The sequence below is a fragment of the Abramis brama genome (genome assembly GCF_963993115.1).
Source record: "Abramis brama genome assembly, chromosome: 16".
Classification (NCBI taxonomy): Eukaryota; Metazoa; Chordata; class Actinopteri; order Cypriniformes; family Leuciscidae; genus Abramis; species Abramis brama.
The window spans coordinates 27,013,090-27,028,906 of NC_139978.1; the positions used below are offsets into that span (position 1 = coordinate 27,013,090).

Below are 15,817 nucleotides of genomic sequence, written 5' to 3' on the forward strand. Positions count from 1 at the left end.
GCCGAGATATCTCGACATCAGCATATAGTAACATAGAATCAGATCCTTTATTAAGTACAGCAACTGGAGGCATTTGCACAAGAAATCAACATCTTAAACACAGAATACAGTGTGGCATAATATGCATAAAAGTACCAGGTATAGGTTCATATGCAGGTCTTGTAGTGTTCTTCATTCACGAGAAGAGCTCATAGTGAGCACATACAGTGTAAAGTCTACATTAAAATTATTCAGCCCCTGTTTATCTCAATTCATTGAATGTTTTGTGAGAGAAGCCCTGTGCACAGGATTGTTTGGGCTTTTTCGTGTAAACTCAGCAGTCTTATTCTGCTTGGAATGGTAGCTTGGTAAACCATACCTCTGGAACATCTGGCAAGCTCCACCCTCTCTTAAACCACACCTTCTTGGTCCACTCCAGTGCCAATCAATCAATCAATCAATCAATCAATCAATCCCTTTTGCTTGTCTCTGTTATGTCAAGTCACCCTACTTCCTCTTTTAAAGCAACGTTCAGTAGAAAAAAGTAAATACAAGTGCAGGAAGCTCCTCAAGAGGTAACAGGATGGGTCTGATTGGATAATATTTCACTAGAGTAGTTGTCTCTTCTCCTGTGGGGTACGGCTCAGTTATTGCTGGGTGAAGCTGAGGGCACAAGGGACAGAAATCGTCAAATGATAGGCGGGACTTGAACGCTGCATGACGGAACAGAAGATTAGCAGTAAGAGTGAGGTTCATGGCCTGTCGGGAAGGGTCGCGGTGAAGCCGGCTCAAGTGTTGCGCGGCATCTCGCACTGTTCGCAGCGGTGCAACGCTGGGTGGTTAAGAAAAGTGCAGCTTTCACAGTCCCAATGAGCGCCCTCAAAATCCTCGTCCCTTTGAACGACCGGAGGCTTGACTAATCAGAGGAGACAAAACATTATGAAACAGCATACAAGCACTTATTTATTGCTGCTGTGAGCTAAATTTAAGGGCTTGAGAAAGCATTCTAGCATTCTGCCACACCCACTGACAATTTGGGCCACTGGCCCCGCATAGCAACAAAAGAGTGATGAAAATAGAACAAGGGTGCAAGAAACACTAGATCATAAGCAATCTAATAGCCTCCACTCCACTGGTGTAGTCAGAGGTCAGGACAAATCCGACAGGATATTCAGAGAGCAAAGGGCTAATTTTAGCTCAAGGGAGGTTAGTCTAACAAATTCCATGAGATATTTTAGTGAAAAACCTACCTAGGATATTAGGGATGTGCCCGAAGCCGAATACTATGTTCGGAATGGAAATGATGCGTTCTACAGAGCCCCTGAAGAAGGGTTCCTCAAATCCATCCCTGGAGGGCCACTGTCCTGGAGAGTTTAGCTAAAACCATGATCGAACTCACTTACCTGCAATTTTCTAGTAACTGCAGACCTTGACTAGATTGTTCAGGTGTGTTTGATTAGGGTTGGAACTAAACTCTGCAGGGCAGTGGCCCTCCAGGACTGGATTTGAGGAACCCTGCCCTAAAGTTGACATGGTGATGGGGAGAAAAATTAGATTGGAGGAAAAAATATATTTCAATGCTCTTGCGTTCTCTCGCAATTAATTGGGTAATTATATAGTATATAATTTACGGGCATCATGGATCATGGAGCCACTATCAATATGCGGGGTATTGAAAACAGTTTGAATTTGCTATCACGTGTACTCTGAGTATAGGGAGCAGCGGTACAGACCACACATTTTACAAGAAAAGATGTCAATGATGCTCAGGATCTCTTGTGCACCAAATCATCCAACATCGTCCTATCAGTCATCTCTCCTTACCATCTTCACGTGATAAGTGAAATATGATGTACTGTAATGTAACCAACAACCAAAGCAACCCTAACCATGTCCCTTTAGGGAGTCCGTAGAGTCAATTCCCATGCCTTTCCGAATTCAGATTTAGGCTTCAGGCACAACCCTACAGGATATTTTCTAGCATAGCAAAAATATTTGTTAATGGATAAGGTATTAAAGGTATAGTTCACCCAAAAAATGAAAATTACCCCACAATTTCTTCTTTCAGACGAATACAATCAGAGTTATATTAAAAAATATCATTGCTCTTCCAAGCTTTATAATGGCAGTGGATGGCGGTCCTGATTTTTAAGTCCAAAAAAAAGTGTATCCATCCATCATAAAAGTGCTCCACACGGATCTGGGGGGGTTAATAAAGGCCTTCTGAAGCGAAGTGATGCGTTTGTGTAAGCTTTATAAACTAAAATAACTAGCTTCCGACAGGCGGCCGTATGCATTGATTTATGACGAAAGAATGACCTCTGACCCGACGCATGACACATTGACGAACGCGGAAGCACAAAGGATAGAGCAAAACGCCTGTCACAAATTAGAATTTTGAAAGAGAATGTCAGAGGATTTCGATATAAGAGAAGAGGAGCTTGAGTTTGTTGCCCAGCCCTATTAGTTTGACCCGCGAGAGGTGTCAAAACTTGCGCTACTCCTATATGCTACGTCATACATCGCGTAAGGGGTTACTCTTTTGGCATAAGTCGACATGCGTACAGCCGTCTGCCAGAAGCTAGTTATTTTAGTTGATAAAGTTTTAAATATGGATATTTTTCTTACAAAAACCCATCACTTTGCTTCAGAAGGCCTTTATTAACCCCCTGGAGTTGTATGGATTACTTTTATGATGGATGGATGCACTTTTTTGGACTTTTTGACAAAATCAGGACCGCCATTCACTACCATTATGAAGCTTGGAAGAGTAATGATTTCTTTTTATATAACTCCGATTGTGTTCGTCTGAAAGAAGATAGTCAAAAAAAATAAAAATAAAAAATAAAAAAAATTATGCAGAATTGATTGAATTCCCACCTCTTGGAGGTACAACAGGGCCAGGTTGAATATTATCATAAAAGTTGTTCATGTTTCTCACGTCAAACTTGCCTAAAAAAAAAGAAAGAGAGACATGGATGAAGCAAATGGTTATCAGCACAATTTGAAGTTGAGTGCAATCACATGAAATAATGCAGTGCGAGTGTTCATTTCACATTGAATGTCATAAAGATGACTACATTCATGCTATTTTTACCTCTGGACTGCAGCAGGTCTGTCTCCTTCAAGGTGCAATCAATGTCAATCTGAAGCTGTCTGTTTTGTGACCGAATTCTGGTCATATCCTCGGGCTAGCAAACGCACACACAAAAAGTACATGAATTTTTCATATTAACCGCACACATAAAAGCAATTTATCGTTGTCACACACTTTACTGAAGCCTGTTAAACTCCAAAGAACGAGATGACGCTTGTACTGGATGGGTACATTATGTACAGCAGTTTAACCTATGAGAAAAGATTCATTCAGTCGGCGAAGCATGCAGAATGAGCTAGAACTGAATGAGCAGATGCGATTCATTTCCACCTCATCGTATTTGCACGTTCTGCATGTAGATTCTAGGTATGTATGCTTTTATGCAAGGCTAATTTGGAGAATTTGATGAGGATTCATTCATCCTTTATTAGCGATGTAAAACAAGTGGGTGTGTTCGTTCAGCACCTCTTCAAAAAGATGCATTCACATGCTCTAAAAGCCCGTTTTTTGTCTCTTACCCGAGGGATCAGGCTAGTGCTGTTCACCCGTCTGAAGCGTCTCTGCAGGGCGTCAAATTCCATTTCATTTACTTCCGCCTTCAACTGATCCAGCTTCTGCCGCTCCAGCTTGAGCTCTTTCATCAGACGCTCCATCCGAGCACGCTGGTGCAAAAGCAGCGCTAAGGAGACATACAGCATTAGACACAAGGCTACAAGACTGAACAACACTTCCCCACATACACATGATAAACAGATGCAAAAACAGCTTATTCTGGACAGAAACTGACCACTTTTACAGGAAAGAGCTCTCAATGACTCAATAACCTTCAGAGATTTGATGTTACAAACCTTACAATCCCTCTAATATCCAGTAGTTAGTTCTTCCTTTAGAAACTATATATATTTTATTATTATTTTTATAAAATGACACATACATATATATATATATATATATCAGTTTTAACATTACTTTGTTTCTTAGAATAGTTAAAGGGGTCATGAACTGAATTTTTCTTTAAATGTAATGTTCTATGAGGTCCACTTATGATGTTATCAATGTTATTATTAATATTTTTTTAAATATTCTTATTTAGATTCTATTTTCTATCCTGTTTTTGACCCTTTCTTTCAAACACTATGTTTTGATAGTTGTGCCGCATTCAAGACTCCGAAGTAAACGCCCACTGTTATGATTGGGCAATTGTGCGAAAATATCTCATTACAACATTTGCCAACAATGTGAAACATTTGTGTGTATTACACATGCTTTATAAGTCTTGGTTGTGGCAAGTAAAATATTTGACGTCACCACAGATATAATTGACAAATGATCAATTCTTTTTTATGGTGTTTCATGTAAACGGAATTATGACGGACTGAATGTACCATTGTTTGTCGTTCTTACACCCAGTCATCGTTCATCCTTTGATAAAGTGAAACGTATGCATTGTCATTTGCAGTGTCGTGTTTTAAATAAAATGAAACCTGTTGTAATGTCTTACAGATGACAAAACAGAAGATGTCGCTCACTGAAGCTTTAATTCAGGATTACAGCGAATGGCTTTGACCAAAACAATAACAAAAGCAACTTACTCTATGTGCCATCTTCCATATCAGATAATCCAACGCATTAACCCCATAAATGCCAAAGCAAAGGAAAGAACAGCAAATCACAACTATTACAGTTTGATTGCAGCGCTACAGTATAAATACTTAGTACATATCAAATGATCTGTAACAGACAAAGCAATAGTGACACATGGTAAAAACATTGTTACTCACACAGTGTGTTGCGACATTGCAGTTGGATATAGTCGTCACTGCATCATCTTTTATTTTCAGTCTCTCTGAAAAGCCTGTGCCGAATGGTGTCTTGTTTAAAAACGAATCCGAGGTAAAATGAAGCAAACAAACGAACAGTGTCTTACTGACGTGGTCTAAAACTCCGTTAAAAATAAAATTTATCCATGCTTTCTTCTTGTTAGGATCACAAGGAAGGCAATGCCAAGATGTATGTTGTCACCAAGTACAACATGTTGGAACAACATTCCAATCAACCAATCAGATTTGAGGGAAGTTTACAGTTTATATCAAGTCTAAGCCTACAACCAGGGTTAGGTGCTTCTACATCAGTGTTATTCACCTATCACCTGCCTCTGATTTTAGGGATAAGTTAAGGGTAGGAATAGGACTACATTTTCAGACAGGAATGTTGTTCCAGGAACAAAATATGTTGATCCAGGAACATGTCTTACTAAAATCACGGTGACCATGCAAAGACTGTTTTTCCACAACTTCCACTGCAAAACGTCTCAATCCCCAGAGGCTTCTCTATAATTTTGTTGCTGGAATGAGTAATCATGTTTATGCGTCTCTCTCCTATTTACTACTACATGACATATGCAAATCGGTGGGGCTAAAGAGGCAATGATGTAGGCGTTGATTTTCTTCTCTTTTGTCGCACTATGACGTAATATGACAAAATCCGAAACGAGTCATTTTGCCATCTTGGATTCTAAAAATCTGTTTTTGTACTAAAGAGGAAGATTTGAGTTCTGAAATTACAGGATATTTTTAATAGTTCAATGACCTCATTTGTCAAAAGATCAAGGAAAATTTGATTTCTCAATTCATGACCCCTTTAAAATGTGTTCCTTGACTCCTTGAAAGAGCCAGCCATAAATACGCCACCCTAAATAAAGGAAAAAAATAATTTATTATATTTATTTTATATTTATATTCACATATATACATACACACACATATACATGCACTGGCATTTAAAAGTTTGGGGATAGTAAGACTTTGAAATGTTTTTGAAAGAAGTCTCTTATGCTCACCAAGGCTGCATTTGATTGATCAAAAATACAAAAAACAGTAGTAGTAGAAGTATACATTTTTTAATGCCATGTCAGCATCTGAGGCTCTCTCTTAATGGCAAAAACAGAGTTTCAAAAATACAATAGAAATAAAAACCAAACAAAACAGCTGTTAGTATTCTACAAGATGTTTTACATTAACATTTGATAAAAATTCTAAAACCTTTTCTAGTAAAATCTCACTAAACAAGTCCTTAAGTGAGCTTATTACATAAAAATGTTGTCTAATTGCATTAAAAGTGGGACAGTCCAGTAAAATATGTTAAATGGAAAGAGGGGTCTTGCCTTTAAGCAAAAATGCATGAGTAAATCTTGTATGACCACGTGACATCTAGTGAAAGTGAACACCACATGATAAGGAGATTAAAAGTCTGCTGGGGATTTTGGGATGGATTTCATGCAATTTGTTGTTTGTATACGTTTCCCATTCTTCTTACCACTTGTTAAATATATAATGATTGACAGTAGGTCTAAGGTCTGAAGGAGGAATTTCACATTTTACGAAAGAACTAGAGATGCACCGATTACAATTTTCTGGGCCGATTCCGATTTCCGATTTTTCATTGAGTTTGACCTGCCGATACCGATTTTAGCCGATTCCGATTTCATTTTTTCTAACCACTTTACAGCACACAAATATTTATTTTATATCTTTTCTGTAATAGAACATTTTACAATTTGCATATACATATTGTTTTGAACAGATAAACGCTATAAAACAGAACTATATAAATTACTCCAGGTGTGGGTAATTCACACACATCTAAAGTGCAGTGTTATGGAAGAACAATTTCCTTTTCACATTCAATATCCAATAACTTTTTTATATATGTATTTAGCAAACTAAACGTCTGTATGAAAACAGGGAATGGCAATAAAATAATATATAAATAAAAAATAAAATAAATATAGCCTTGCAGTATAAAGATATTTCTCAAAGCACACACACACAGGCCTATTGCAATCACTTGTACAAACTGAATAAAAAGTTTAAATGGGTACATTTTCTAGAAATATTAGTCTTCGTTTTCTTTTCTGACATAGCCTACTCCAGTTCTTGTTAAAACACGCAAATTCTGTGCATTTTGGGCACTTTTTTTGTGAAACCCTATTTAGGCTATTTTGTCCATTGAAAGTGTGCTTTCCCTTTAACTGAGTGTGAGCAGTGCAGCAAATAGACTCGGCGCCGAAACACGCGCTTCACTGCTCGCGACACTCCTGCTTGACGCTCATGCGCTGCTCCTGCTCCCGTTGTGAATGCACTCATTGATTAACATGCACGGCGAAAAAAAATACGCGCTTGCGGTCTGAACTAGGGCTGCCCCCAAATAGTCGACTAAACGTTAGTCGATATGAAGAGGGCTTGGTCGAATACATTTTCATTAGTCGGTTGGTCGCAAAAAAAATCACGTGAAAAAATTACGCAATCAGGGGCTGCGCACTGCGCAGTCAGTGTATGACATGACATCAAAGCAACGAGAGATCAACGAGATCTGATGAAGGATGAACTAAAAATGTACATGGCAGATTAAACAAAGGTTGATTCGGGACCATTGGCATGGTGGCAAAAAAATGAACATCGATATCCAAAGCTCGCTAAAGCAGCTAAACGCCTCCACTGTATCCCTTCCACATCCACTCCATTAGAGCGCATCTTTTCAAAGGCCGGCTTCATTGTGAACAAGTCGAGAAGCTCCCTTCTTCAACAATGTGGACAAGCTGGTGTTCCTCTCACATAATATGAAAAAAATAAAATCGAATTGAAAGCTTAGGTAAGAATGCTTAATTTCCTTTTTGTAGTGTTTCTGTTTGCTATCCGTTAGGCTATATATAAAAAAAAAAACGGGTATTTTTATAACGGGTAGGCTATACAAATAAATAAATACATATTATTTTTATTTATTCGTTTTTATATAATGCAGAAGTTGTTTTTTATTCTGTAAGAAAAATTAGTCTGACGTTTGCAATTTGTTGTTTTAGGTCAAGACTCATCCGTCGTCTTAATGGCAGTTTGCGGCTTTGCTCTGATATTTTTTATTTGTATTAGTGTTCTTTAAATTATTCGTTCCACATTTTGTCTTAAATATAGTTGTTCTAAACAATATTTAATCAAATACTTAGGCTGTTGATTTGTTTGTCGCCTTCTTTTTTATTCTAAGTTTTGGCGTTGTGCGATGTGCCATGTGCATAAATTAAATTGTTCGTTTTTGTTAATTTTCCTTTTGAACAATATAAAAATTATATTTCCACTGTATTTTTATACCAAACAGCGTTTTTGCTACAGTATTTATTTGTTTTTTTTTGCCTTGTTTTGTACTAGGCCTAAGTTACTAATAAGTTTATTTAATTTATTTTAAAAGAACAAATTTTATTTTATTTTATTCAAAACTGTTTTTTTTTTTTTTGTTTTTTTTTTGACATGTAACTGTTACAGTTTGTATTTTTGATAATAAATTATTAAAATGCACAGGCAGTCGGATTGCTGTTTTTATGTTAGGCTATAATTAGCCTATAACATTCTGGCCACTGATTTTTGTGTAAGCGCTGTATACTTTAAACGCTTTACTATTCTGTTTTAAGCGCTTAATTTTCATTTTGAACGCGCTAATATCATGCTTTAGCATTTTCTGTCATATGGAAGTGTTAAACTTCAACTTGGACTATACCTTTCCTTGTATATACGCAAGTTTTTATATTAATATCATAAATTAACGATTATTCGACTAATCGCTAAAATGCAGGAGTGTTAGTCGACTAGGAATATCTTTAGTCGGGGGCAGCCCTAGTCTGAACGGACGTAATTCACGAGGTTTTTTACGTGTGTGTGTTCCGTGTGCACGTGTGATGCTGATGATGCGCGATGTTAATCATGCGGCGCCCGAGTGCATTTGACCGGCATAAAATCGGCATTTGTCAGACTGACTGGCCGGTCGCCGGTCACGGGCGATCACGTTAAAATCGGCCAATTCCGGTCACCAGCCGATCAATCGGTGCATTTCTAGAAAGAACAGTAATATTATGAAATATTTTCTGTTTTAATATTTTTAAAGTGTAATTTATTCCTGTGAATTCCAGTGTTACATGATCCTTCAGAAATCATTTTGATATTCTGATTTGGTGCTCAAGAAACATTCCTTATTATAAATGTTGAAAACAGTAGTTTTGCTTAATATATTTGAGGATACTGTGAGTTTTTTTCAGAATTCTTTGAACAGCAAGTTCAAAAGAACAGCATTTATTTGAAATGGAAACTTTTGTTAGATTATAAATGTCTTTACTGTCACTTTTTATCAATTGAATGCATCCTTGCTGAATAAAAGTATTACTTTTCTTCAACATTTGTATTTTTAAAAACGTAATAATATTTATATCCATACCTTGAGTATATGCATAGTCATCCGAACCGGAGCTTGATCGTCTAGGCATGCGGTTGATCTGGCTGGAGATGTTCCCTGGCAGCGCAGAAATGGGCAGGATCGGAGGAGGGGCTCCATGGCGCTCGCCCTGGTCCACTATGTTGAGGAGGGATTCGGTCTCAACTGGTGGAGAGCTTGACGAACGCTGTACTTGTCCAGGAGACACTTTGATCTTGATGAAGGCAGAGGTGGCAGGCTGAGGAGAGGATGCGGGCCGGGGCCTTGCCACACCCTGGTGGACATACATTCCTTGATGAATAGAGGCTCCGGTCATATTGATGGCCCGGGATGGGGAGCTCGGGGAAGGGCTGTTGGCCATATAGAGCGTTCCCTGTGGAGCATGTACAGGGGAATTGCTCCGTGGTCGTTGTCCCTCCAGTGTGATCTCTATCTGGTTCTTCATAGGGCCTTTGGAGGATATAAAAGGCCTGTGGGAAACAGGTGCCGTCTGCTGGTAGGACAGCCCAGGGAGGGTGGGGGGACTTATGGGAAGAAACACCTGGGGCGGCTGCTGGACCTGATGTTGGGGAGAGCTGTATGGGGACTGGTACGTCGGAGTAGCATAAGGAGACTGCTGGTATATGGAAGTCCCGGATGTGGACCAGGGAGTAGGCTGAGGACTTTGAGAAGGAGAGGGACGCATGTACACGGTGTTCCCACTGTTACAATAGACACCAGGGGGGATTTGCAGTGCTTGTGGGGCAGAGGGGATGTTCTGGGAGAGGGTAACCGTTATGGGAGTCATGTAACGTGGGACGGGGTGGTATGTGGGAGACATGCCCTGGATGCTGGGCGGAGGGGTGGGGATGCGTCCTTGATCGTTAATGTAGAAGGGGTTGAAGACGGGTGATGGTGCCATAGTGGCGGGAGCAGAGAGGGGCTCAGGGAAACCACTTCGAGGATGCTCGATGTGCCCGTCGCTGGAACTGTGGACCAAAGCTCGGCCGCCTGCATTGTTTTTAGGTCCCTCGGGAGCAGGGTAACCCACGCTAATACGCAGCATGTGGTTCCGGTTTAAGTGCAAATCGTCTGTACTGTGGTACTCCTCATACAGGTATCTATTACTCTCCTGAGCCAGCAGATGGCAGCAGAGGTCCAGGTTATTGTTGTTCTGAAGAGGAAATGGAAGACAGTGAGGTAAACATTCTTGCATCTGACACCAGTTTGACAGCCAGAATGACACAGCAACAATTAGACAGCCAGAATGACACAGCAACAATTATCACTGATAAATCTTTATGGTCATTGCACATCATTAGCTTTAGGTGTACATACATTACCATTCAAAAGTTTGGGGTCAGTAAGATTTTTTTTTTAATTCAGCAAGGACACATTAAATTAAAACAACAGTACAGACATTTATAATGGTACAAAAGATAATATTTTCTTATATTTTCTACAGTTTTTGAATATTTTCAAATAAATGAAAATATTTGTTCTTTTGAATAAAGGTATCACAGTTTCCTCAAAAATATTAACCAGTGCAATTGATTTCAAAAATGATAATAAGAAAATGTTTCTTGAGCACCAAATCAGCATATTAGAATGATTCATGAAGACTAGAGTAATGGCTGCTGAAAATTCGGCTTTGCCATAAAAGGCATAAATTCCATTTTGAAATATATAAAAATTGTTACTTTAATATTATGGAAAAATATTATTACAATTTACTGTATTATTTTACAACATTCAAACAATAAATGTTGTGTTGCACCTAAGTTGTGTTCAGATTAACACTAGTTATAGCATGAAAAATATATGAATGAACATCACAGGGTGATGCTAATTCCATATATCATGTAATCGACCAATGAGATGTTCATCTGATTCAACCATGTCAATACAAGATATCAATAAAACAGCTTGCGGCAATGTCACCTGACTTGACATTTACCTCAGGAAAGCCATTTGGTGTCCATAGCTTGTTAGTTAGCAAGAAAGAAAACTAGAGAATATCACTAAAATCTAAATATATTTCAGTGTTGTTACTGTTAACTAAAAATTGCTTTAGATAAACTAAAATTAAAAATATTGCCTTGGCAGCTAAATGAAATAAGTTGAAGTTCGAAAATTGACTAAATCTGAAATAAAAATAAAGCTAAATAGAAATATTTTTAAAAACCTAATGAAAAAGACAAAAGCAGAAAGCACATAACAAAATTCCTGAAACTTAATTTAAATGTAAACTGAAAATATAAAAATAAAGGCTAAATAATAATAATAATAATAATAATAATAATAATAAATACTATCATTGTATATGAATAACTATGATATTATATTGTTAAAATATATGCACCACATTGTTAATACATTAAATAAAGTTAAGCACAAATAATATGTTTAAATATAGTGTTTGAATAAATCTAATTGTCAAAAAAAAAAAAAAAAAGAAAAAAAAAAAAGACCAAAAATAGTTTGGAGGCCATAGTTTATGAGAGCCACAAATTAAATGATTATATAATCAACGGTCTAGAGTAGAAACATAATTATATATGTGACCCTGGATCACAAGTCAGTCACAGTCACAAGTAGCACGGGTATATTTGTGGCAATAGCCAACAATACATTGTCAAAAATATCGATTTTTCTTTTATGCCACAAATCATTAGGATATTGAGTAAAGATCACGTTCCATGAAGATATTTTGTAGATTTCCAACCGTAAATATATAAAACATTTATTTTTATAAGTGAATGTCGCACAATCGCGAACATAAATGGACAAATTTAAAGGCAATTTTCTCTGCGATTTTTTTGCACCCTCAGATTCCAGATTTTCAAATAGCTGTATCTCGACCAAATATTGTCCTATCAAACCATACAACAATGTAAAGCATATTTATTCAGCTTTCAGATGATGTATAAATCTCAATTTCAAAAAATGTACCCATGTTTTGTGGTCCAGGGTCACATATTATTATTTCATTCAAATGGGTTTCTGGGTCAAAATGACTCAAAATCCAAGAGCAGGCCATATATACATTCTAACCTCCCAGACGGTTCTCACCTGAAGTAGGCACTGAGACACCACCTTCTCTGGAATCTCTGGGAAGCGCTGCTTGAGGTCCTGCAGTATGTGATAGTCCAACTGAGGCCCTCCCTGCGCCATCCTGAGCCCAAAGAGAGAGTCACTGAGTCCGCAGCCAGGAGCGCAGCACCTGCTCTCCTCTCATCCCCTGACAACACACATGAACAACAAAACAGATTGAGTTTGACCACTCACAAGCACTGCCAACAAAATACCTTTGTTTGAAACAAAGAGAAATCACCACTCACTTTCATAGCATTGGGGAAAAAAATGCATTATACATTCTGCATAACATCTCTTTTCATGTTCCACTGAATAAAGTAAGTCCTACAGGTTTTGGAACAATGTGTGAGTAAATGATAATTTTTTATTTTAGGGTGAACTATCCCTTTAACACTATAAAGCCTATTGTATCATATTTGATACAATTCTAAGGCCTCTAAATGACCAACATGATCCAAAACTGCTGGAAGAAAAAGAAAAAGTTGTATACAATCTTCTACATTAGGGGTGCCAATTTACGTAAATTCCCATAAATCGATTGTAGTAAAATATTAACAATCGATTAATTGTTAACCTTAACTTCTTAAGTCCGAAGCTGGGGGCGCCACCAAGTTATCATGTTAACAACCACTTGCTTAATCAACAGAAATAGGTGTAATTTTTAAGCTTAGAAGCTTGACTTTACAGTGAATATAAGGAATATGAGTCTATGACAATCACTTAAAGCGATAGTTCACCCAAAAATGAAAAAGAAAAATTCTGTAACCATTTACTCACCCTCAAGTTGTTCCAAACCTGTATGAATTTCTTTCTTCTGCTGAACACAAAAGAAGATATTTTAAAGAATATGGGTAATCAAACAGTTGATGGACCCCAAAGACTTACTATACTATGGAAATCAATGGGGTCCATCAACTGCTCCATTAATTTATTAATAGATTGTCAAAATCGATGTGTTCAAATTTAAATACCAACTATGATACAACAGACTTTTGAAGATTTTTTTTTTTTTTTTTTTGCACATCTCACTGTTTTCCACCATAATTAAAACTACAGAGCTTTGTTTATAAGCTAAGCATTTAAATATCATCTAAATAAAACATTAGGAAATATAGAGTGACAACTGATATGTACGATTTACATTACAAGCAATCAGAATGTCAGATTACTTCTTGGCCATCTAAATAATATCTGTACCAAACGACATATTTTTTCTCACTTTGGGCCTTTTTCCACCTCCTCTAGTGTAAAATCCATTAGCTCTATTATATATCATAGCCTACTATACGAGCTATAAGCCAAATATGACAAAACAAGAAAACATGTAAGCAATATTAAAGGTTCAATAAACTGTTCCATTTAAACCTGTTAAGAAGGCTTGTGCACCAGACGGCCTCAGACTCTCGGCTGCCGCAGTGTGAACATGTCGCCCAACTGGACAAGAACAGAGCTTTCATACCGACACGTTAAAACTCCTATTTATCAGAACAAAAGACACTTATTTGGTACATCGCAGGTGAATCAGACGTAAATTCAACGCTAAAAGGCTTATGAAGCTCTCTTGTGTGTCGCGGCGTATAAGAATGGCTTGTTTTGAGTTTAGCGATCTCACCAACGACAACGACCTGAAATCTGAGACAACCTCTTCCGCTCGACCTCAATACATCCACACACAAACACACACATATGACAGGTGTTACTAACTGCCATAGGCATAATTGCAGCACTGTTAACACCTTATTAAACTGAACACAAGCTCATTCAAATGAGGTGCAAATCTGAAATGAGTCTCAAATAGAAACACTAAGTACATAAACAATCTATTTGAATGCAACAGCAGTTAAGTCACCAGTAAAAATAAAACAGAACACCAACATCTAAGATAAAGACAACAACTTCATGAAGAACTGAAACCGACAAGAGAACTCATGAACATCATAACAAGAACCAAGCGCAGGTTGATTTCAGCACTGCCTCCTGCTAGCTGGCCCGTCTAAGCATCCATTAAAGCACAATCTGTCACCAAAAGTAACTATTACTACAGTCGAGCAGTGACAGTTCTGCAGGATACCCGTGTCTGTTGCCTCTTGATCGCGGTGAAATTACGACAAGCCACCGCCAAATCCGTTTACGCTATTTTTGCATGACGACAAAGATAGAAAGCTTCAATTAATGGGATAAACTCAGACAACAGCGTCTCATTATAAAACAAAAGTTTCTGCATTACTTTTTAACATATATACATATCACGATTTACATTATCTTTTCACTTGCACGTACTTATCACCGGGATGAGAAAGGGAAAGGAAAAAAACTGTGGTTGTTCATTAACCGTTAACGTTAGCTTTAGCATAGCCGCTAGCCGTCCGGTATTTAGCCAAAGGGGAAAAAACGGAAACGCAGCGCGCGCCGCTCCCGCGTGCTTATCTGACTGACATTTAATTAATCCTGCGCGCTATACCTGCCAAAAGCTTGCTGGCATCGTAAAAACCCAAGCAGGAATTTATACGAACACTTGCTGTCAGTTTCGGTGCAGTACAAACGACGGCTGGCTGCTCGCCGTTCTGTTAACAGTATATGTGCGACAACATACCGTGCGCCGGAGCCTTACGGCCATTGACCATCCAAGCAAGGCTTTTCACATGGGGTGTGTCACAGGACAGCAGAAGTGATAGGAAATGACAACGATTCACCGGGTTTCTACAAGGAACTCGGCGGTTAGCACAGTCGCAATAAAATTGTCGTCTTCACTTACGCCTATTTCTCTTCCTCTTTCGTTCCGGTTGGAGGTTTCTCATATAACGATATATGGCACATCCATGCCCTCTGTCGGGCTGGGGTAAGAGAAAAGAGAAGCTTTACTTTGCCATAACAGTACAAAAGTAGGCTAGCCATCTTAAAGGGTCATGAAACCCTAAACCAATTTTTCTGAGATTTTAACAGAGGTAGTTGTGTTGAACACCATAGAAGACAATGTTATAATCTGTAAAATTGAATAATAGGATATAAATGGTTAAATTTGAGTTTGTATCGGCTATTTTCGTCTTCCGGGTTTGAAATCTTCATCGAGTCCACGTCACAGGATGTGACGTTTTTCTGTACGGATCGTCCGTTGATGACTCATCGTTCTCTCATAATTATTAATGAGGCTGAGCCTTCATATCCAATGAGACGACACTTCACTGAATTAATCATGATACCACGTGGATCTTTCCAAAGACAGACATGTCAAACTGTGATATCGCGTAGTAGATGAGAGAGGCAATGATGGGACGCGCGTTTGTTTTCATGGTGCAAAAGTTCCAGTGCATCTTTCCCCGCGATGCTGCCAGGGCTGGACTCTGACTGCGGGCGGTTGGTTGGCCATCAACCACGGGCACATCTAAACTATATGTGTGTAGCAACCATTCAACT

The 15,817-nt window shown here is 38.2% G+C and overlaps 1 protein-coding gene across 2 annotated transcripts; it reads right to left on the reverse strand.

The window, feature by feature from the left end:
* Positions 1-23: 23 nt before the first annotated feature.
* On the reverse strand, positions 24-15,183 carry tab3 (TGF-beta activated kinase 1 (MAP3K7) binding protein 3). 2 transcript variants are annotated; one of them, XM_084087570.1, is made up of 7 exons: positions 14,997-15,183; positions 12,380-12,548; positions 9,332-10,481; positions 3,595-3,755; positions 3,077-3,170; positions 2,860-2,931; positions 24-895 (listed from the first exon to the last, which is right to left on the reverse strand). In XM_084087570.1, the coding sequence occupies exons 2-7, from the start codon at positions 12,479-12,481 to the stop codon at positions 768-770; spliced, it is 1,707 nt and encodes a 568-aa protein (XP_083943696.1). In that variant the 5' UTR covers positions 12,482-12,548; positions 14,997-15,183; the 3' UTR covers positions 24-767. The 2 variants fall into 2 exon arrangements, with proteins under 2 accessions (XP_083943696.1, XP_083943697.1); XM_084087571.1 differs by lacking the exon at positions 14,997-15,183 and adding an exon at positions 13,769-14,022.
* Between the last annotated feature and the right edge of the window lie 634 nt (positions 15,184-15,817).